General features: G+C 32.6%; 1 protein-coding gene across 1 annotated transcript in view; it reads left to right on the top strand.

The window, feature by feature from the left end:
* The window catches only part of PolE1 (DNA polymerase epsilon catalytic subunit 1), a 323,060-nt gene that overhangs the window by 301,574 nt on the left and 279 nt on the right, over positions 1-21,207 (top strand). Inside the window, exon 27 of the mRNA XM_072529917.1 lies at positions 18,104-18,366. Coding sequence (XP_072386018.1) covers positions 18,104-18,366 — 263 coding nt within the window. The remainder of the gene's footprint in view (positions 1-18,103; positions 18,367-21,207) is intronic.

The raw sequence follows: 21,207 nt of genomic DNA, 5'->3' as shown, positions 1-21,207 counted from the left end.
ACCCTACAATAACAAATGTGGTGAAAAAATGTAGACTAGAATGGCTCGGCCATCTAGAAAGGATGCAAGGTAATAGACTAGTCAAGAATATTGCTTGGAGAGTACCTGAGGGCAAATAAAGAGAGGAAGACCAAGAAAGAAATGGAGAGATGCAGTGATGGAAGATGTCAGAGAGATGGGAATCAGAGATTGGAAGCTGTTAGCTAAGAATAGAAAACGATGGAAATTATCCATCCAGCAATGGGCCTAAAAGGCCTGTTAACGCTGTACATACATACATGAAATTGAGTTTATTCTAAAGATAATCTTTTTATTACATTATTAATTTAAATATGATTTCTGGCATATGACCACCACGGCTGGGTCTGACGTAGTCTAATCCAGATCCAATTTTCGATGATTTCGAATGTTGTTCTCCAAGTGGTCAATCGTTTCAGGATTATCGACATAGACTAACGACTTCACATATCCCCACAGAAAATAGTCCAAACCCACAGCTCCTGCACGTCATGGTTGTTTAAATGAGGATTAAAAAGGTCAGTAATCGTAGCTCTATAGCGGTCACCATTCTTTGTAACGTTCAGGTCAGCATCGTTTTTGAAGAAGTACGGACCAATGATTCCACCAGCCCACAAAGCACACCAGACAGTCAGTTTTTCTGGATGTAATGGTGTCTCAACATACACTTAAGGATTATGTTTACTCTAAATATATTGTGTGTTGACATGGCCATTAAAAAAAAATAAGCTTCATCGCTAAACAAAATTCGCTTATGAAAATCAGGATAAACGGCAATCTCGTTTTGGGCCCATTCACAGAATCTACGCCTTGCTAGGTAGAAGTAGCTTTAATTCTTGCACGAGTTGGATTTTGTAAGCAACAAATATTTCTGTACGAACTGTACAACGTATCTGTGGATGCGTATTATCAATTACAGTATACGTGGTGCGAAAACGTTCCATGGTTAATCAAAGTAATTGCTCTGATGGACGATTATGTCTATAAAATGGACGTAGTGCGCAATACGTATTTCGAACAGAACCATGATTAAAAAAAAAAATTGCACAATTTGGAAGGGTTGTTCAGGCGTCAGTCTATTCATGCTGAAATGCCAAACCAAACTAAACATAAATTACTTGACAGCTGTCAAAATAGCCGCCAGTTAAAAAAGTGTTGCCAACTTACATTTCTAAACTTCTAAAAAACACCATTTAATAAGTTTGTTAAAAAACGGACGACTTAAAATTTTCCAGGCTATGTACAGTCGATTTTCTATATTTTTTTATTATGTTGGTATACTATGTTTCCTCAAAATATTTTGACATTATCAATCATTTTTAGTTTGTTATTGACAAATTGAAAATCAGTCAACACTATTTATAGTTAGTTTTTGCAATATTTTGTTCCGCTTAGTATATCGTTTTATACGACACATCAAATACGGAATGATAAATGGGCTTATATATTTTAATGATAAGCTCGAAAAAGGCAATATATATATATATATATATATATATATATATATATATATATATATATATAGGAATAGGAAAAGGAAAAGAAGTCTTTGCTGACAACGTTAGAATACGGAGCTTTGAGGTTTATTGGGATTTGCAGCGGTGAAATAAGTGTACTCTTTTAACTAAGTTTCAAGCTTTCGAAAATGTTTATTTTCATCATCAGGAAAAACTGAAATAAAGTGCTACTGTTAGTAAAGCATCCTCGAAACCTATTGAATGTAAAAGGTTATAAAAACTTACGTTAATGAGATTTGTCTTTCGTGGATGTTCTACTCACATGTGACAATATCACGCACCACTCATTGATTGAGTCAATAATAAAATAATCTATAAATTGCATGGTGTAAAAGACCAAACTTGACAATTATATTTACTTTTAACACATAAGATAAAGACGATTACAACGATTTAAAACGGCCACGTGTGCCGGCCAACAGTGGAGTGTTAGGTTAAGAGTAGCTGTCATTCCTGGACATGGCAAATGACAGAACTTCTTCTTGTTTTCTTTGTCTTATGTAATACTACTAAATTACACATCAAAATTTACCAAAGATTGTATTTAGGTTGAAAGAACAATTTTTATTTATTTAAGATGAACAAAAATATTAAATAAAGAAACCTGGAAACTTTACAATGACTCAGATGTTGAAACATCATTGACATGTGAATGTGTATCCAAATATAATAGGTAGGAGTAAATGGAGCTTAACTGATTAATGTCACTCCTTTTGTTCATTGCGTTAGAATTCTGAGCAATGAATGCCATTTCTAAGAAGATTCTTTTTTTGTAATTGGTTTCAGTAGCTAAAACTTTGACTGATTCATAATTCATTATGTGATGTTCTTTATTTACATGTTCTGCAAGGGCAGATCTTTCCGGATATAGTCTGCTGTCGCTTCGATGACTGATTAAGCGACTACCTAGGCTACGTGTGGTTTGTCCCACATATACCAAATTACAATTGTTGCAAGGAATCTGGTACACAACGTTGGAACAATCTTTGATGTCACTTTTATCTTTGACTTTGGAATATATTGATCTCGCCGTTAATGAAGTTTTAAAGGCTATTTTTAAATTAGTGAAATCTTTAAAAAGTCTTGTCAGTCTGGGTGTTATGCCTTTTATGTATTTTAATGAAGTATATGAGCAATTGGTATTTTGTTCTCCACTTGTGACAATAATTTGCACCTCATCATTATGGCGTGCTATGTTAGGGGTCAAACTAAATAAGATTTTGGTGACTAGGTGTTGAGGGTATGAATTGTCGATGAAAAGGTTAGAAAGGATTTTCAGGTTATTCTGATGGAAAGAAGGATCACTGATTGCTATGATTCTAGCTTTCATTTGTTTAAGCAAATTGATTTTAATTGAATGTCTATGATATGACCAATAGTTAAGGAAGCGTCCAGAACTATGAGGTTTTCTATGCCAGTCGATAATCAGGGAGTTGTTCTGGGTTCTGATGAACCGGGTATCAAGAAAGGGGACTGAGCATAGATCGTCCTCATGTTCGATTGTGAACTGTAATAGAGGGTCATAACTATTAAATACATTCAAGATTTCTGTGGATCCATTGCTAGGAATAGCTAGGATTAAGTCATCCACATACTTTTTTACAAAGGGAATATGAAAGGACAATTCTGGAATCACCATATCTAGTAAATGATCCATCACATAACAGGCCAAAATGGGAGAGATGGTACCTCCCATACGGGTTCCTTGTGTTTGTCTGAACACAGTATTGTTGAATGTGAAATAGGTGTTGTTGAATAAAAAAGAGATAAGTTTTTTGAAGTATACTAAACTGATATTGCAATGAGAACTAATAAAATTCCAATTGTTTTCAATAGCTGTTAAAGCTGCATCTAGATGTACATTAGTGAATAATGAAACTACATCCAGACTGACAATCACATAGTTTTCAGGTAACTGATAGTTATTAAAGTTGTTGAAAACATCAAAAGAATTTTTTATGTAATATTCATTAGAAACATAAGCATTGGTTAAGATCTCTGTTAAAAAAGATGCTAGTAAATTAGTGGGAGCACCAATACATGCAACAATGGGACGAACCGCAAGCTGTGGTTTATGGATCTTAGGTAAAGCGTAAAATTTGGGTATAACACCCTTATAGCTAGTTAGTTTTTTCTTTGTAGCTTCATCTATTTGTCTTGCGCCACATAATTCCTTAATGAGATTGTTACATTTGGTTTGAACAGTGTTAGTTGGATCTCTGTTCAATCTCTCATATACGTTATCAGAATTAAGTAATTCAAGACATAGATCTAAATATCTCTGTTTTTCCAGAACTACAGTTACATTACATTTGTCTGAAGGCATGACAATGATGTTAGTGTTTTCACTAAGAAACTTACGAGTTTTTTGTAACATAGCTCTGAAAAAATTAAAGCTAGTTTTTCTGTTGTTTTTATGTAAATAATCAGTAATTATGTATGTAGATCTAGCTATAAGTACGTCCCTCTGATGCACATCAGTGACAGAATGCATAATTGTTTCAACGTCAGCCAACATATCCTTGATAGGGATATCTTTCTGGACTAGGGAATGATACTGGACCATTTAAAGCAGTTAAAAATAACAGAGTTCTTAAAATTGCAGAAGCAATAGTTTATGTTATCCTTGAAAATACGATTTATACATTATGTAGTTGGAAAAAAATATAAGTTTTTGTTTTAACGTATATCATTGATAATAAAAGTAAACAACTCTTTTATGTTTTAATATATTTCATTGACAATAAAAGTAAATCACTTTTTTTCAAAAACGCCATTCAAACAATATTTATTAGCATCTTATATTGCTCCGAATGGCTTCACTATAGGAAGTTAATGGTTTAGAAAACTACAGATTCATATGTATGCACAGTATTATGATTGTCTGATATAACGAGATCGGCTTATAACGAGGTAATTAGTCTGTCATTTCAGTTCTCGCTATAGAGGGAGTCTACTGTATATATATATATATATATATATATATATATATATATATATATATATATATATATATATATATATATATAGTCGTAGTATCAGTGGCGGCTGATGTGTTAAATTTTGGGTAGGTCAAGCCAGCAAATTACAAATAGCTATGTGTAATCAGTGACGGATCCAGAGGGAGGGGTCACGGGGTCATGACCCCCCTCCCTAAAAATGTTTGAAAACCCACTTATCCTATTGGTGGTAAGACTAATAGTGGCCTTGCATCAGAGAAAAGTAATCAACCTCAAGATCCATGACCTCCCCAAAAAAAATTCTGTAGCCGCCAGTGTGTGTAATACGTATTTTTTTTTGTGAGAGTGGGAATCTTTTTTTTTTCGAATTTTACGATTTGTTTTAAATTTATTTGGGCAACCGTGCACTTGTTTGCAATTGTGTTGTTTGTTTAAAAATATGTTACAATTATAGATTATGTTACATATTTTTGTATCATAATTTAAAAGAAAATTTATATCACAATTCGATAATTACGTTACAAGTGACAAGGATGATCGGCGTAGGCCCGATCGTCTGGTGCCTAAACAGCAAGCATAAACACGACAATATAAATCGTTGTCCGGCAAGCTGCTTAACTTCAAACACTTTTTGTACGGGGATCTTATGTGAGCTGAGTCGGCCAGTTCTGATCGGACCTATTAATGATATTTAAAATAATATAGTTGTTTTAACGGGCGCTAATATATTAAGTGATTTAGTACATTTAAAAGTTATTTACATGCATTAACATAATTTTTGAATATATGTTTTTCAATTTTAAAGCTCTTAAAACTATTGGGGCCTACCCATATATATATATATATATATATATATATATATATATATATATATATATATATATATATATATATATATATATATATATATATATATATATATATATATATATATATATATATATATATATATATATATATATATATATATATATATATATAGAAATGTTTCTTCTACGTTGAGTTCCAAAAAAAAAAAATCTTTATTTCGAAAATTAAGTTACAATTTTGAATATTATACAAACTACTACATTTGATGACTTAAAATTGACTATTGAAACATAATTGCAATAATAATAAAAATATTAATTTATTCCTTTTTATAACTTTGGACATCGGAATCTGCTGAGTCTCAATAGTACGGGAGCTTATGGCTACATTTCTCCTCCCTCCATTGGTTGGGACTTCGTCCTCAAAGTTTTGGTTACTTCAGCTATCAGCTCGTCCAATATCTGGATCTGGGCAGGATGTAATTTTTCTCCAAATAAGATTTTGGAAATTCGTTTTCTTTTCCTAGTTAGGAAGATTATTAGAAAAGCTAAAAGGATTAAAAATATTACAACAGAAGTGGTGCTCAGTCCTATTGATAATCGGGGTAGTACGTCTATTGTATCTAGTGGTTGGATTTGACCATGTGTCTCTGGGATTTTTAATTTTTCAATTTTCATCTCATGGTTTGGTATTCATTTTATTGGAACAATTTTTGGAATAGAAATGTCTTTTGAAATGACGTCTTTTTATTAAATTGGATACCTTCAATCATTATTGGTACATCTGTCGTCAAGAGGCTGGTTGAATTGATTTCTATCTGCTGGATTCTGATCGGGTGAACTATTCCTAGCAATATGACTTGGCTGGTCTCTTGGAAAAAGTTCTCTGTGATTAATGTTTTCGCGCAATTATCTACATTGGGTATGTTACATTGGGATTGTACATAGTTGGAACAAACTATGTTGTCGCCTTGTCCTATACAAGTGTCGAACCATTTATTATTTGTATAGTAGCTTGCTGGTGGCAAAATCATAACGTGATCTTTGGTTGGAATAGGGTAGATTTTATAGGTGGTGTAGGGAATTTCATGGAGTATGGGAATTTTAATTATTATGAGCATTGTATTTGAAGTTACACAAACTAAAGTTTTTATTGACTCTATAAGTTCATAAGGGTGTTTGTTCATTACTATTGGGGATTGAATTTCTGGGATAAAATTTGAGAAGGTTTTCTTTAAGGTCTATTATTTCCTTTATTCTATATTAGAGATATTTAGCTCAGATAAAGTAATGGTTCTAATAAGTTTCATTAGAAATTCGTTAATATTTTGGAGATTTATTATCTCATTGTGTAGAATGATATAGCTGTCAAAATCAGCTGATAATTTTTTAAGTGCAGATATGAGAATTAAATTATCAGAATTTAGTTTTTCTAAAAGTTTATCGAATCTCGTGTTAAAGGAGTTTCCATAAGATATTTGGTTATTAAATTTTTTAATAATTTCATTTTGTTTATTTTCTATAGAGATTATGTGTGATGTTAATAAATCTAAGTCAGAGTCGTCAGGATTTCCAGTCACGTATTTGATGGCTCTACCTAGAAAATTAAAAAGTCCACGTTTCTGTTTTCGAGTGATTTTGTGTAGATCGTCTTTCGTTTGTTCTTGTATGTGGGTGTATTGGGAATACAGTAGCGAGAGAGGTGCATTTTTGAAGTGATCTCTGAAATAGCTTGTCGGACTAGCGTCAATAGTGTTGGATAGTTTGTCTAGTGGCATGTGAAGAAACTGTCTGTGGTAGTGGGAGATTTCTCTCGATTTGCCTATCTCTTCAGCATAATAACCGTTATTCGGAATCTCCTGAATAACGAGTGGATGGACCAGGGCGAGGATTGTCCTCTGAAAAATTTGGGTCTTGAGTAGGTTTGTGTACATGTTTTCGTATTCGTTTTACATATTTAAGGTGAGTGATTGTTACATTTTGTTTATCTGTTTTACCGACAATTTTTGTTTTGTCTTGTTTTTCTGGATGAATAGTGGAGAAAGGGGCTTGTAATTTAGACTTATGTTTTTTCTTAGAGACATATAAGGATTTTGTGAGGTCTATTTCCGGAATATCTTCGGCATTTTCGTTTTTTTTATCCAAGAGTTGTTTTCTCTTTTGTTTTTGTTTATTATATAGTTCTGCAATAAAGGGTTGGAGTTCTCCTTTATGTCTTTGATTATATGTTTCATATATCGGAAGATCAAAGTCGAAGTGTATTTCTTCTGCATAGGGTCCGTACAGAATTGAGAAAGGGGAATAACCTGTGAAACTGTGGATTGATTTGTTGTAAATGAGAATGGCATGTGTTAGAATGTCATCTAACGAATCATTTGGGTTTTAGGCTTGTAAGGTCCTAAGTTTTCCGATAAGAGTTGAATGAAAACGCTCTAAAGGAGAGTTTGAGGAGGAATTGTTTACTGTTGTAAAATGTATTTCGATTTTGTGGATATTTAAGAATTCTTTAATGACTGAGGAATTGAATTCGTTGCCGCTGTCGCATACAATCTTTTTTGGATAATTGTGGTGCGAAAAGTAGTGTCTCAATTTATTTAGTATGGAAATGGAAGCGTATAGCATTGACCGTATTTGGAAAAGGAATCTATTATTGTGAGATACAGGTGTTTATTGCAGTGGAATAGATCGATATGTAATATATCAAAAGGTTTTTAACTTAACAATGGTCCTAATTTGAAAAGTTTGTAAGGACGTTGTTCGTATTTATTTTTTAGGCAAATTTCGAATTGATAAAATTCGAAATAGTTGTCTGCATTGAGGGCCAATAAAATTTTTGTTTTAAGTGTTTGTACGTTTTAATTATTCCGTTGTGGTTTTCTATGTGATATTTCTTTATAAACTCTATTTGTTGGTTTTCTTCTTTTAGGTCCTGAAGTAGTATATTGCAAAATATTGCTTTGACTGTGGAATGAATTTTTTCTTTAAAATAGTTACAGATAAAAGGTCTAAATTCGTGAGGGATTGCCATTGCAAATTTTTGGTTTGGTCTAAGGATATTTTGGAAGGTATTTGCTATTTCTGTTTTCCAATTATTTGTCAAAGTGACAGTGTAACGGTGTTTGTTAAAAATTCTTTTGTATTTTATTTCAAAATAATTTGACTCTGGTTTTAAAATGATTTGGTTTGAGGATAAATTAATTGGTTCAGGTGAAATCTCTATTCATGTGTTAAGGTTCTCAACTGATGTATGTTGTGTGTTAGTACTGTTTTGTAAGTTGTCAAATTCGCCAAGGAAATCGTCAATGTTGAAATTGTCTGGTGGTTCATCACATTTTGAACTAGAGCTTAGGGCATTTATTTGGACTCGGCTAAGAGCATCAGCAACTTGATTCTCTTTGCCTTTTTTATATTTCACTTCAAAATCATATTCTTCTAGTTTAAGTCTCCATCGGGCTAGTCTATAAGTTGGGTCTTTAATTTTGTAGGTCCATACGGAAGTGTTTACAAGAATCTAGTATGACTAAAAGTTCTTTTTCGATGGTGGAGTAGTTTTGCTCTGCGGAATTAAGAGTTCGATAATAGTAGGCAATAGGGCGGTTGTTTTGAGATAGTACTGATCCTATAGCTATATTAGAGGCGTCTGTAGTCAGTACAAAAGGCTTTTCGAAGTCTGGATATTGTAGAACTGGGGAATTAGTTAACAATTGTTTGCATTTTGCAAAACGTTCCAAATAATTTGGATTAGTAGGGTAAATATTTGCTCCTTTTCGAGTACATCTCGAACGTTATTTTTTCAAAGTTGGGTATGAATCTTCGGTAGTAACCGATTAATCCAAGAAATGAGTTAATTTCTTTTACTGTTTACTGTTTGGTAGAGGGTATTTTTGTATAGCTTCAATTTTTGCTGGGTTAGGTTTGATTCCTTCGGTTGTCACAAAGGGCGTAAGAATATTGTCCATTAACCTTTCGAATGTTGCTGGACTATTCTTTAAACCAAAGAGCATACATAAAAATTCAAAGTGACCATGCGGTACTGAAAAGGCTGTTTTCCGAATAGAATCCGGATGAACTTCAATCTGATGATAATCTTGAGCTAAATCTAATGTGAAATAACTGGCTTTTCCTAAGTTATCCAATATCTCATCTATCTGAGGAAGTGGGTAACGATCACTTTCAGTATGAGCATTGAGCTTCCTATAGTCAATTACTACCCTAAATTTTTTCTGACCTGAGGCATCAGCTTTGTTTGGTACTATCCAAACTGGAGCTGAGTAGGGTGAAATTGACGGTCGAATTATCTTATTATCTAATAAATTATTTATTTGTTTTTTGATTTCTTCCTGCATTTCTTTGGGATGCCGAAATCCCTTTACATAAATCGGATTTTCGTCCTTCGTTTTGATTTCGTGTCTAACAGCTGACTTGAAAGTTAAATTTTTGTTTTCGTCGTAAAATACATCCTTATATTTCTTACAAAGATTTATAATTTTATACTTTTCTTCGTTGTTTAAGTGCGAAGTTCGTATTTTATTTTCATTAAAGTGTGTCGGAATTTTTGCGATTTCGTAATTACAGAAGTTCTCGACTTCAATTCTTTTATCAGATTTCATCGGAAATGCTAGGTCTATAGTTTCTAAGAAACTATTTTTTACAACGTGAATGGAATTGGCAATTTTAAAACCTTGAAATTGTCTTTCACGCAATATAACTTCGCCGTTATTTATGCTTACGGGAATTTTCTGATATAATGTTTGGAACGGAATGCTGACTTCGGGATTCTCAAAGGTTAAAGTATGATTTGCGTAGTTAATAGTGGCATTGAACCTCTTTTTAAGTCGAAATTACCTAGTAGGATATCAAAGTGCTGACTGAAGTCGGCGATTTTTACGTCGAATGTTTGAGGAATTCCATATTCTAGAAATAGTGGCGTCTTAATGTTTAATTCATGTTTCGAAGTAATTTTCATTGACGATAGCGAAAAAGGTTTTCGATAAATATGTTTTTTATCAAATAGACTGAGAGCTCGAGGATTTATAATTGAATGGGATCCGCCGGTGTCAATCAAAACGCCTAGATGTGTTTTGGGTGTAACGAAGCAGGGCAACCCAGGGGAACTTTCTATATTATGTAGGTTTATACAGGGGGTGGATGCTCGTCTAACGGGATGGCTTGAAAATCCTGGTGATTTTCATCGGGCAAATCGGGCTCTTATTCGGATTCATAATTTTCGAAATCGATTTCAAAATATTGAATATCATTCGAGTCTATATTAAAATTGTGGCTTCTATTAGTTGTGATTGTCATGGGCTGATGGTTTCTGGTTGTGGTAGTTTGAACACCGCTCATTGGACTGGCAAAATTTGGTTGGGGTCGAGGAGGTTTGTATTTGTTTATTCTTTGTTGGGCGTTTTTCGGGACATTGTTTCCTTGATAATTTCGTTGGAAAGATTGATTTTGTTTGTAAGAACCGAAATTTTGTCTTTGAGGAAAATTGTAGTTCTGTTGTGGAGTGAAGTTAAAGTTAGGCTCTGTGTTATGGAAAGGTGTGTTGTGAGTCGAAGGTCTCACATAGTTTGAGTGCGTGGGTTGGAAGTTTGTGGATCTTTGATTATTTGGAGATTGATAGGGATTATTTTTCATTGGAGGCTTTTTGTTTTGTTGGCTCTTAAGGTAGTTCATGTATTGTTGCTGATTTTTGTGGTTATCGTATGCAATACACTTTTGAGGGGCTTCCTCTAGGGAATTTAGTTCAAAATGCGATAAGTATTCGCAATAAGGCTCATTGATTCCAGCATATAAGGTCTTAAGGGCAATGTTTTTAAAGTATGGGGTTTTGAAAGTTACTATTGCGGGATTGTCGTTTAGGGTGATGTGTTAAAGTAAGTCATTCAGATTTGTATTTATTCTTTGATGATGTCGAAGTGTCGTAGGATTCGCTATGTTTTTGGACGGTGGTGGATAATTGTGTTACTATTATGTCTTCGGAACGTCTGTCTCCGTATTTGGTTAATAAAGCTGGACGAATCTCTGTCCAATTGGTTTTATTAGAATAATTTAAGAAATTTCTAGGTTCTTCTTTAATTCGAGATACGATGTGGGAATTTAAGATAAATTCTTAGGACGGATTTAAATCTTGGGTGCCTAAGAAAACTATTAAATTATCTACTGCTTTGATAAAGGTGGAGAGGTTGTCTCCAGAAGAGAATTCGGGCAGAGTTGAGCAAAGGCTAGCAATATCGCTATTGGTCATCGGCATTTTGGAATGTAATTTAGATGCAGGCTTGGATTTAGAGGTTTGTAGATTTCTTTTTATTTTCAAATTCAAATTATCGAATAGTAAACTTAAATTTTCGATACTATTTTTGGAAATATCATTCAATGTACTCATAAAATATATGCAAACATGTAAAATATAAATGCAAATATATATAAAAAATTCGTAGAAGTAAAAATGGTTTAAATAATATAAATAATTCAATGTAAATGTTTAAAAAATTCAATAAAAATAACAAATGCTCATAAACAATGGTAAAGAAAGGAAAAACTTACGCAAGGATGATCGTGTTTGATTTCCAATACATGTTTCTCTTTTACCAGGTTCTTCAGGATTTCATCAAACTATTGTAGACCAGGAAACGACTAAGTTTCTGCATGAAATATCCTGTTCGCAGCGTCAGAAATGTTTCTTCTACGTTGAGTTCCCAAAAAAATCTTTATTTCGAAAATTAAGTTACAATTTTGAATATTCTACAAACTACTACATTTGATGACTTAACATTGACTATTAAAACATAATAATTGCAATACTAATAAAAATATTGATTTCTTCCTTTTTATAACTTTGGACATCGGAATCTGCTGAGTCTCAATAGTAGGGGAGCTTATGGCTATATATATATATATATATATATATATATATATATATATATATATATATATATATATATATACAGATTGAACGAATTTAAAACGGAACATCCGAAATCAATGTATTTCGGCTCAACTCCGCTCTAGGTGGTTGGCCAACAAAAGGTTGTCAAATAATTATATTATAAAAATCCAATACTTCAGCGGGCTGCTGGATTCTGAATTCATTCAAGAACAAGTCAAAACTCCACCCAAATAGGTTGCCTAGAATCACTGTGAAAACTAGACTACACAAGCAGTTATTATGCTGTCAAACCACTTATCGCTTCCTTATAGTCCAAGAGATAGAGCCGAAATTTTGAACTGATCAGTAATATGACATTTCTCTATTGGAATATATTCATTGTAACTGGGTTAAGACTTTGCCTTACAGGCGGACGCCCCTCGTGGTACAGGGGGTGGCTATACAGGGATGAAGTTGTAATTTTTTTTCAGAAAAATTAACGATCGATAATATGGCTGAAAATTTGCCCAGAGTAAGATCTTGGTATAACCAGACGAAATCCCAAAGGGCGGACGCGAGAGTGGATACATAAGGGGTGGCGGACAGGGGTGAAATTGCAATTTTTTGGGGAAAAATTAACGATAAGTAATATGTCCACCATTTTCATGGCTCATTATTTAGCCCCTAAAAACTCTAAATCCAAAAGGGCGGACAGCTGGGTTGGTACAGAGAGCCATAAAACGGGGTCAAATGTACCACTTGCCTGCACATTTTAGGTCTCGGTAACAATTTTCAAACTGATTTTATTATGATATTTTTATACCGATTGATTTGAAAATTTGTATGCTCACTTCTGTTACTATTCTGAGAAGCGTCAAGTAGAGTTTTACTCAAAATTTTCCAAAAAAATTTCCATAAATGAAAATTTTCGTAATTTTTTGAGGTAAAATCTAATTTATAGGATCTTTTCGATTTTCTGTAAGTTATACCATGATTTTTTTTCCAAAAATTTTCAAACGATTTTTACGATAAGAAAAAAAATTAGAAAAACTTTTCTAAAACATTTGATAAAACTCTACGTCATCGTCTGAATCTTTTATAGAATATTTTGTAGTTTTAAAATGATATTATGATAATGTTTTTTTTTTTCAAACTAAAGTCATATTTACTTTACAAATCACATTTTTTTCTTAAATATAAATATTTTACGAATTAATTTTTAATTGAATAAATGTTTGATATTTGACATTTTATTAAATTAAAGTAATTTTATAATGTTAACTATTAAATATTTTTGGTATAACAAATAGTAATTTTACTTATTTTTTATTACAATAAAAAGGTTTTTAAATTTATATTGCATAAATAATGGTTGTTCAGATATAAGAAAAAGTTGATTTATTATTACATTAATAATCAAATACAAAATATATTATTTCTATTTATCAATAGGTAAAATTCAAGTTGTAGAATTCCTTTAACATTTTACAAATAATTATTAATAAAAATCAATTTAATAGTGGAATTATCAATTTTTTATATCAAGTTTTGAAATTTACTTTGTACTTAGATATTTTCAATATTTTTTTTTAACTTTCAAATTGATTGAATTTTTTTTTCATTAGTTAATTATAATTTTACAAATTCTGTTTGGACATTAATTTTGCATCATTATTATTTTAAAACATTAAAATAATAATGCTGCGCGTTCCATTTAGATCAGTAATTCTAGACGCATGCGCTAAATGTAATAAGTATCAAGATGCTTTTATCCAACTTGGTGAAACTGACTTCGATTGTAATGAAGTTTTTGAAACCTTAGAAACTTTCATATGTCACTTATATGGAACAGGACTGACGAGAACAATTCCAAAAAGAAAAGTAAACGATGTCAGATTTTCACTATTTAACCGGCAGTAAGTTGCATGATATGAACGAGCCTTAAAAAAAAACTAAAAAATTTCGATGCTTCAAGCTTCAAGCTTACCACCATGTCAAGATGAATTACACCAACATCTACTGCGAGCCCATTATATTTCAAATATTTGGACAAATGCTCATAAAAAAGTACCAACAGAATTGATTGTTGAAGAACATGGTTGGGAGTTTGAAGATGAAACATATAAATTCAAATGGTTTAGTGGACCTCAGATGCCAGAATCAATTCGAGAAGTAGTGATTGAAAATGAAGCAGATAATGAATGTGATATTATTGAAAGTGAAAGTGACGAAGATGATGAATGTGATGACATCAGTGAGAGTGAGAAAAATGACGAAATTTTTAATGTTTTTCTAAATTTTTTTTTCTTATCAGAAAAATCGTTTGAAAATTTTTGGAAAAATTCATGGTATAACTGACAGAAAATCGAAAGGATTCTACAAATTAGATTTTACCTCAAAAATTAGGAAAATTTTCATTTACGGAAATTTTTTTGGAAAATTTTGAGGAAAACTCTACTTGACGCTTTTCAGAATAGTAACAGAAGTGAGCATACAAATTTTCAAATCAATCGGTATAAAAATATCATAATAAAATCAGTTTGAAAATTGTTACCGAGACCTAAAATGCGCAGGCAAGTGGTACATTTGACCCCGTTTTATGGCTCTCTGTACCAACCCAGCTGTCCGCTCTTTTGGATTTAGAGTTTTTAGGGGCTAAATAATGAGTCATGAAAATGGCGGACATATTACTTATCGTTAATTTTTCCCCAAAAAATTGCAATTTCATCCCTGTCCGCCACCCCTTATGTATCCACTCTCGCGTCCGCCCTTTGGGATTTCGTCTAGTTATACCAAGATCTTACTCTGGGCAAATTTTCAGCCATATTATCGATCGTTAATTTTTCCGAAAAAAATTACAACTTCATCCCTGTATAGCCACCCCCTGTATCACGAGGGCACGAGGGCGACAAAGTCTTAACCCAGTTACAATGAATATAATCCAATAGAGAAATGTCATATTACTGATCAGTTCAAAATTTCGGCTCTATCTCTCCGACTATTAGGCAAGCTCCTCTTTCCTTTAAAGGAGACAGATAGTTGAACGATATTTTATACAATGTCTATCACCGGGTATGGATTTATTTTTGTCCAAGTTTTATATTGGTCCACTATTTCAAATGCAGTTCAAACAGACATATATTAAATTGTATGTTCCGTTTTAAATTCGTTCAATCTGTATATATATATATATATATATATATATATATATATATATATATATATATATATGTATATATATATATGTATATATATATATATATATATATATATATATATATATATATATATATGTATATATTATAGGATCCAACTTGTAAATACAATACATTTTGGAGACGGCTATCGCGGTATTCCTGGTCTCCTCCTCCAAACCTCTCGATTCCATCGCTCTTCTAATTCCTTCATTTTCTCTCTTTTTCTTCTTCCAGGGGGCTTCTATCTGTGAAGTTTTTGGGACCAACGTTCGTCAGGCATTCTCAATAGGTGTCCAAACCATTTTAAACCTCTTCTTTCTATTCTGTCAATGACCGTTTCTGTAGCATTCATTTTATTTCTTTTAGATTTGTTGGTCTTCCATTCCAGCCTTGATGTTTTAGCACTTCTTCTCAAATAATCTATTTTAATTGCCAACAATCTTCTCTCCAGGTCTGCATTAATTGTACATACTTCAGAGCCATAACAAAGAACATTCAACCATGGTTTGCCCTATTCTTTTTTTGTTAATTTTGGAAATGTTGCGATCCCACCATAAGGAGTTCAGACATCCTACAATTTTACGTCTCTGATTAATTCGGTTAATTTCGGTTTCTCCCAAGCCGTTCTTATCAATGAGTGCACCTAAATATTTAAATTTTTCCACTTGTTTGATTTTCACGTCCTCGTCTATCAACACTTCAAACCTTGCATCTGAATTGATAACTAAATATTCTGTTTCCTTCATGCTGACTTGTAACCCCCATTTTACATATTCTCTGTATAGACGCTTTATCATAAATTCTAGATCATAAGAATCTTGAGCTAGGACGACTTGGTCATCCGCAAAGTTCAGGGAGAACAGTACTTCATTTCCTATGGGGATTCCCATTCCGTGGCAGTGGTTTTTCCAATTTTGGAGGGCTGCCTTAATATATAAATTAAACAATAAGGGTGACATACTGCATTCTTGTTTTAGTTCTTTAGTTACTTTTATTGGCTCTGATAGTCTATTTCCGATTTTTAGGTAAGTAGTGTTATCTCTCTATACTTATTCCTAAAAGGTATGGACTAATGCCAAGTTGTTATAAAGATTACCACAATTTAGGTCTTGGAACTGTATCATACACCTTTTCTTGGTCGATGAAGGCTAGATGTACTTCGGTACCAACCGCTATTCTTTTTTCTATTAATTGTTGGAGTATAAACAAGTTATCAGTGCAAGATCTACCAGGCGTAAATCCACTTTGGTCTTCGCTAATTAGGTGTCTTAATGAGATGTTTTATTTGTTAGCCATTTCTTATATATTTTGTTTTTTTCTTGTATCATTTCTTTTACGTTTTCTACCATCCATGGTGGTTCGTGGTGTTTTTTGTCGTTGTTCTCTGTTCCTAATACTTCATAAACAATTTTCTAATCTAGATTGAAAAAGATGTTTAATACTTGGTTGGAATAAAAGATCTAATTTATATCTCTCCGTTTTGTACTGTGTAGTATTGTTTTTCTCACTTTCGGTGTTCTGTCGGTAGTATTGTTTAAAGCGGCACAAAAAATTAGCTAAAAGAAAGTAGTGATCTGTCCCACAGTTAGATCCTCTTTTTACTCTGCAGTCTTGGCACTTAAATTTTGATTTCTGTCTCATTATTATATAGTCTATGATCGACTTTTGTTGGAGTCAAGGTCGTTCCCAAGTGTATTTATGAATATCTTTATGTTTGAATTAAGTATTCATTATTTTTAAACCAAAAAGTTGACAGACCTCAATTCATTTTTAATTTAATGCCACAAAGTATTCAAATGAATTATCTATTCCAAAAGGTAACAGTAGTTTCACGTTTAAAACCCCGTCTTCTTCTTCACGTGTCATATATCAGATTTATCCGACTTTGGCAATCACAATTGCTAAGGTTTCTCGATCTTACCGCATGGAATATTAATTGTCGTGCATTTGATACGACAATTCAGATATGAGTTCATTCTCGACTGTTTTTTATCCAAGAAACCTGTTGTCTTCCTACACCTCTATGGCCCTCTATTTTGCCTTTAAGGGTCGGTTGACCCACGTTAGTACTTCCTCGTTAGTTTTTCTTGATGTCCATGTATCTTCAGCATCTGTCTACGAATCCACATTTCCAATACTTCAATTATGTTCATGTTTGATACTTTTAGTGTCCACAGTTCTGGTCCATACAAAAGTACAGACCAAATATAGCAGTTAACATAATTGAAGCTCTGCATCTGGATGTGGGTTACGACTAAAAATTTCGTTTTGTTTGAGTTTATTTTTATGCCCATTTCCTCTGCTACTTTGTGATTACGATCAAGCAGAATTTGGAGAGCTTCAATATTTTCTACCAGAATTAATCTACCGTCCGCGTACTTAATTACATTAAGTAGTTCCCCGTTGATTTTTCGAAATTCCGTAAAATTCTGATTTCAGATTATTACTTTTGTTTTTTATAAACGAAAAAAAAAAATTAATGGTCGGGTTTCTGGACAGATTTCAACTATTTATTTGTTAAAAACTTTATCCAAAAGAACTGTACCTAAGATTCCATCAATTCTTTGAATGTAAACCAAAGTGTTTAAAATTAAAGACAAATTAAATCATTCAGACTATCGTATGAAATGCTTTGATTAAGATTGGACTTTTGATTAATATAGCTTTATTTATGTAGTTAAGAATTGTATTTATTTTTTGTTCATCCTTAGAATATAATTGTTTCTTGTAGGTATTGGTGAATTTTCAGAAAAAGCTGTTTGGAAAGACACAACAGTTTCATATGTAATACCGCAAATAATTTGTAAGGCTTGTAATCATTGCAGAGACATTGATTTAGGTAGAGACCAGTATAGATCTGATTCAGCTTGGATCTGTCCTTTATGCAACTCAGAATATGACAATACTGAGATTGAATGTATTATACTAAATATCATCAATAAAAAGTTACTTGCCTACAATTTACAGGATCTACAATGTAAAAAATGTGCAAATGTAAGTATACTAATTATTCATACTATAGTTAACATCCTCTTCAAGATCATTATCAAATTTAGATTTCATTTATTTGAGAGCTTTTCTCTTTCAAATCCATTTTTCTATTTTGATAGAAACATATACCGACGGTCAATAATTCCCGGGCCCAAACATTTTTTGCAAAATTTATTCCTTATTTATCAAAATATCCTCCCTTAGTGGCGATACAGTTATTTCAACGCTTTTTGAATTTTTCGATGCCGCTCTTGTAAAACGATTTATCTTTGTAGACTACGATTCCACTGTAAGATCACTAGGTTCATAACGTACTTAATTAAACTCGCATGTTTACATACATTTAAAATTTATAATATTTAAATATTTCTAATTCAATTAATAGTAATTAATTTTATAACAAAAATTTTATTTCGTTCTTTTATTTTTTAAATAAAATGCGCTGCTCTGGCGTATATGCATGTTTTCTTATATTAAATTAAAGCAATTTTTTTAATATGATGATATAAGGTTGTCTGAGAACAATGCTCGCAAAGTAGGGTTGCCATTTGTTAAAAACGCGAGGTATCAAAGATAAAGTAACAAAGAGCTAGCGCGCAACGCCACTAGTTTAAAGTGTATTTTGTGCGAGTTTTTAAAGCATGCGTCGATAAATAGTTAATAATATACATATTATCACTTCAAACCAGTGTCGTTGCGCGATAACTCTTATTTTACTTTATCTTTTATACTTCGTGTTTCTAACAGCGGGCAATCCTAATTTGCAGCCATTTTTTCTTAGGCAACCTTAAATTATCATATTAAGAAAAAAATTAGCTTTAATTTGATATAAAACATGCATATACGTCATGTACAGCGTATTTTATTTAAAAAAATAAATAAAATAAAATTGTTTAAAAATTAATTAACGTGAAAGCCTAATTAATTGGAGACCATGATAACTAACATTTTCGTGTTAGTTATCATGGTCTCTAATTGTTTGATCTTCTCTTCTACGTCGTTTACATTTTTCTGTATCTGATCGAATGTTCTAGAAACTTCTTCAAATTTCTCATTGTTCTGACTGCATACTTCGTCAAATCTTCTAGAAACATTTTTGAGTTTCTCGTCGTTTTGTCTAGCTACTTCTTTAATAATTTGAGACGTTTCATCGAATTTTTTGGAAACATTCTCGAATTTATCATCATTTTTCTAGATTCTTCGATCATTTGCGAGACATTTTCAAATTTCTCGTCATTTTTTTAGAAGTTTCTTCGATCTTAATTAAAACTGCTGATTGAAAATGGAATGTCTCTGGGTCATCTCCATTCTTGTAGAGAACATTCTTCAATCGTTCTTGGAGGATCTTTTTGGACCCGCTACAGTCTTCATCGCGTTCTTCTAGTTGCTCACGCAACTGTTTTACTGACAGTTGTACTAGCAGCATCTTTGGTCAGGCACACACGTACTTTTTTAAATGTTCTTTCGTACAAAGATCACTACCGAACTACGCGGACGTTCCCGACGAACAATACTTTTCAAAAGTTCAAAAGTCTGTTTCAAAAGTCACTGCTGAATTTATTTTAAAATAAATCAATTAACCTCACACCGGACACCAACTGTACCGTTTTTAAATAAAACGAGCGGTTCGAATTTATATAAATATATTTATTTATAAGTTTACAAAACGATTATATCTAATCAATTAACTTAACTCATAGAAGGTATGCTTATATATAAAAGTTATTATGTACTAGACTATTCTGGCGTAGTCTACCTCTAATTCGTTTGCTTGTCGAGTCGAACTCTCCAGCGGTCGACAGTTTCTGTCGCTTCTAGAAGGACAGATCATTCTTGTCCCGGCCTGCAACCGTTAATGGGCTACGTAGAATGCATGTTATAATATATATATATATATATATATATATATATATATATATATATATATATATATATATCACATATTGACGGTATTCGATTTTTGTTTTGATACAGGGCAGCGACAGCCGCTTATACGTATTTCGACCTCTTTAGGTCTCCTCAGAACGGTATAGCCACTGCTCTGAGCTCTATATATAATAAGGCCTTTTCCTTGCGATTTCGATCTTCAAACGTTCCAATAAATCAACAAGTAAAACTAACTGCGGGTCCCAAAATACAGAAGACATAACCTTTCCGGTGGTTTGTTGCCTCTTTGATCGCTTTGGACGGATTTCTACGAGTGCTTTCTACTCAGATGACTACCGATCTGATTCCGGAGCGAAGTAATTGATCCATGTTTCATCCATTATGAAATACCGACGCATAAAATTTCGCGACTTATTCCAATTGGCCATGGCTAAACAACGCCGATATTCATTAATTCGTTCTTATTTTTGCTCTGGTGTGAGAAAACGCGGTACCCATTTGGAAAACAGCTTTCTCATACTTAAATGTTCATGTTTAAGATAATAGTCAAAATGCTACCCTTTGATAACTTAAGAGTGTCTGCTATCTCTTGCAATTTCACTTTGCGGTTTTCCCAGCATTTTTTTTCGATGTTTTCAGGAATAACTGCCTCATTTGGCCTTCCGAAGCGCTCAGTATGATTGGTGTCGGTACTACCGTGTTTGAATTTAGCGGTATTTTTTCACATTAAATAATAGTGATAAATCAACACACATGAAGTTACTTTGAATCCAGTGTTTATAAAAATCACAGAAGTAGCGTCACTTCAAATCCGGTAACTAATAATAATAATTTTGACATTAGAACTACCAAAATGTCAAATGGAAAATTCAGTAGAGTCGTCGTCATGGTTAGGCCCGTACTTATTGACCGACGTATTATTTTTATTTTAAAATAATGTCATCTTTATAAATATTA

The sequence above is a fragment of the Diabrotica undecimpunctata genome, chromosome 4 (assembly GCF_040954645.1).
Source record: "Diabrotica undecimpunctata isolate CICGRU chromosome 4, icDiaUnde3, whole genome shotgun sequence".
Lineage (NCBI taxonomy): Eukaryota > Metazoa > Arthropoda > Insecta > Coleoptera > Chrysomelidae > Diabrotica > Diabrotica undecimpunctata.
Note: the sequence above shows the minus strand (reverse complement) of the source record. Positions and strands in the feature narration are given on the sequence as shown.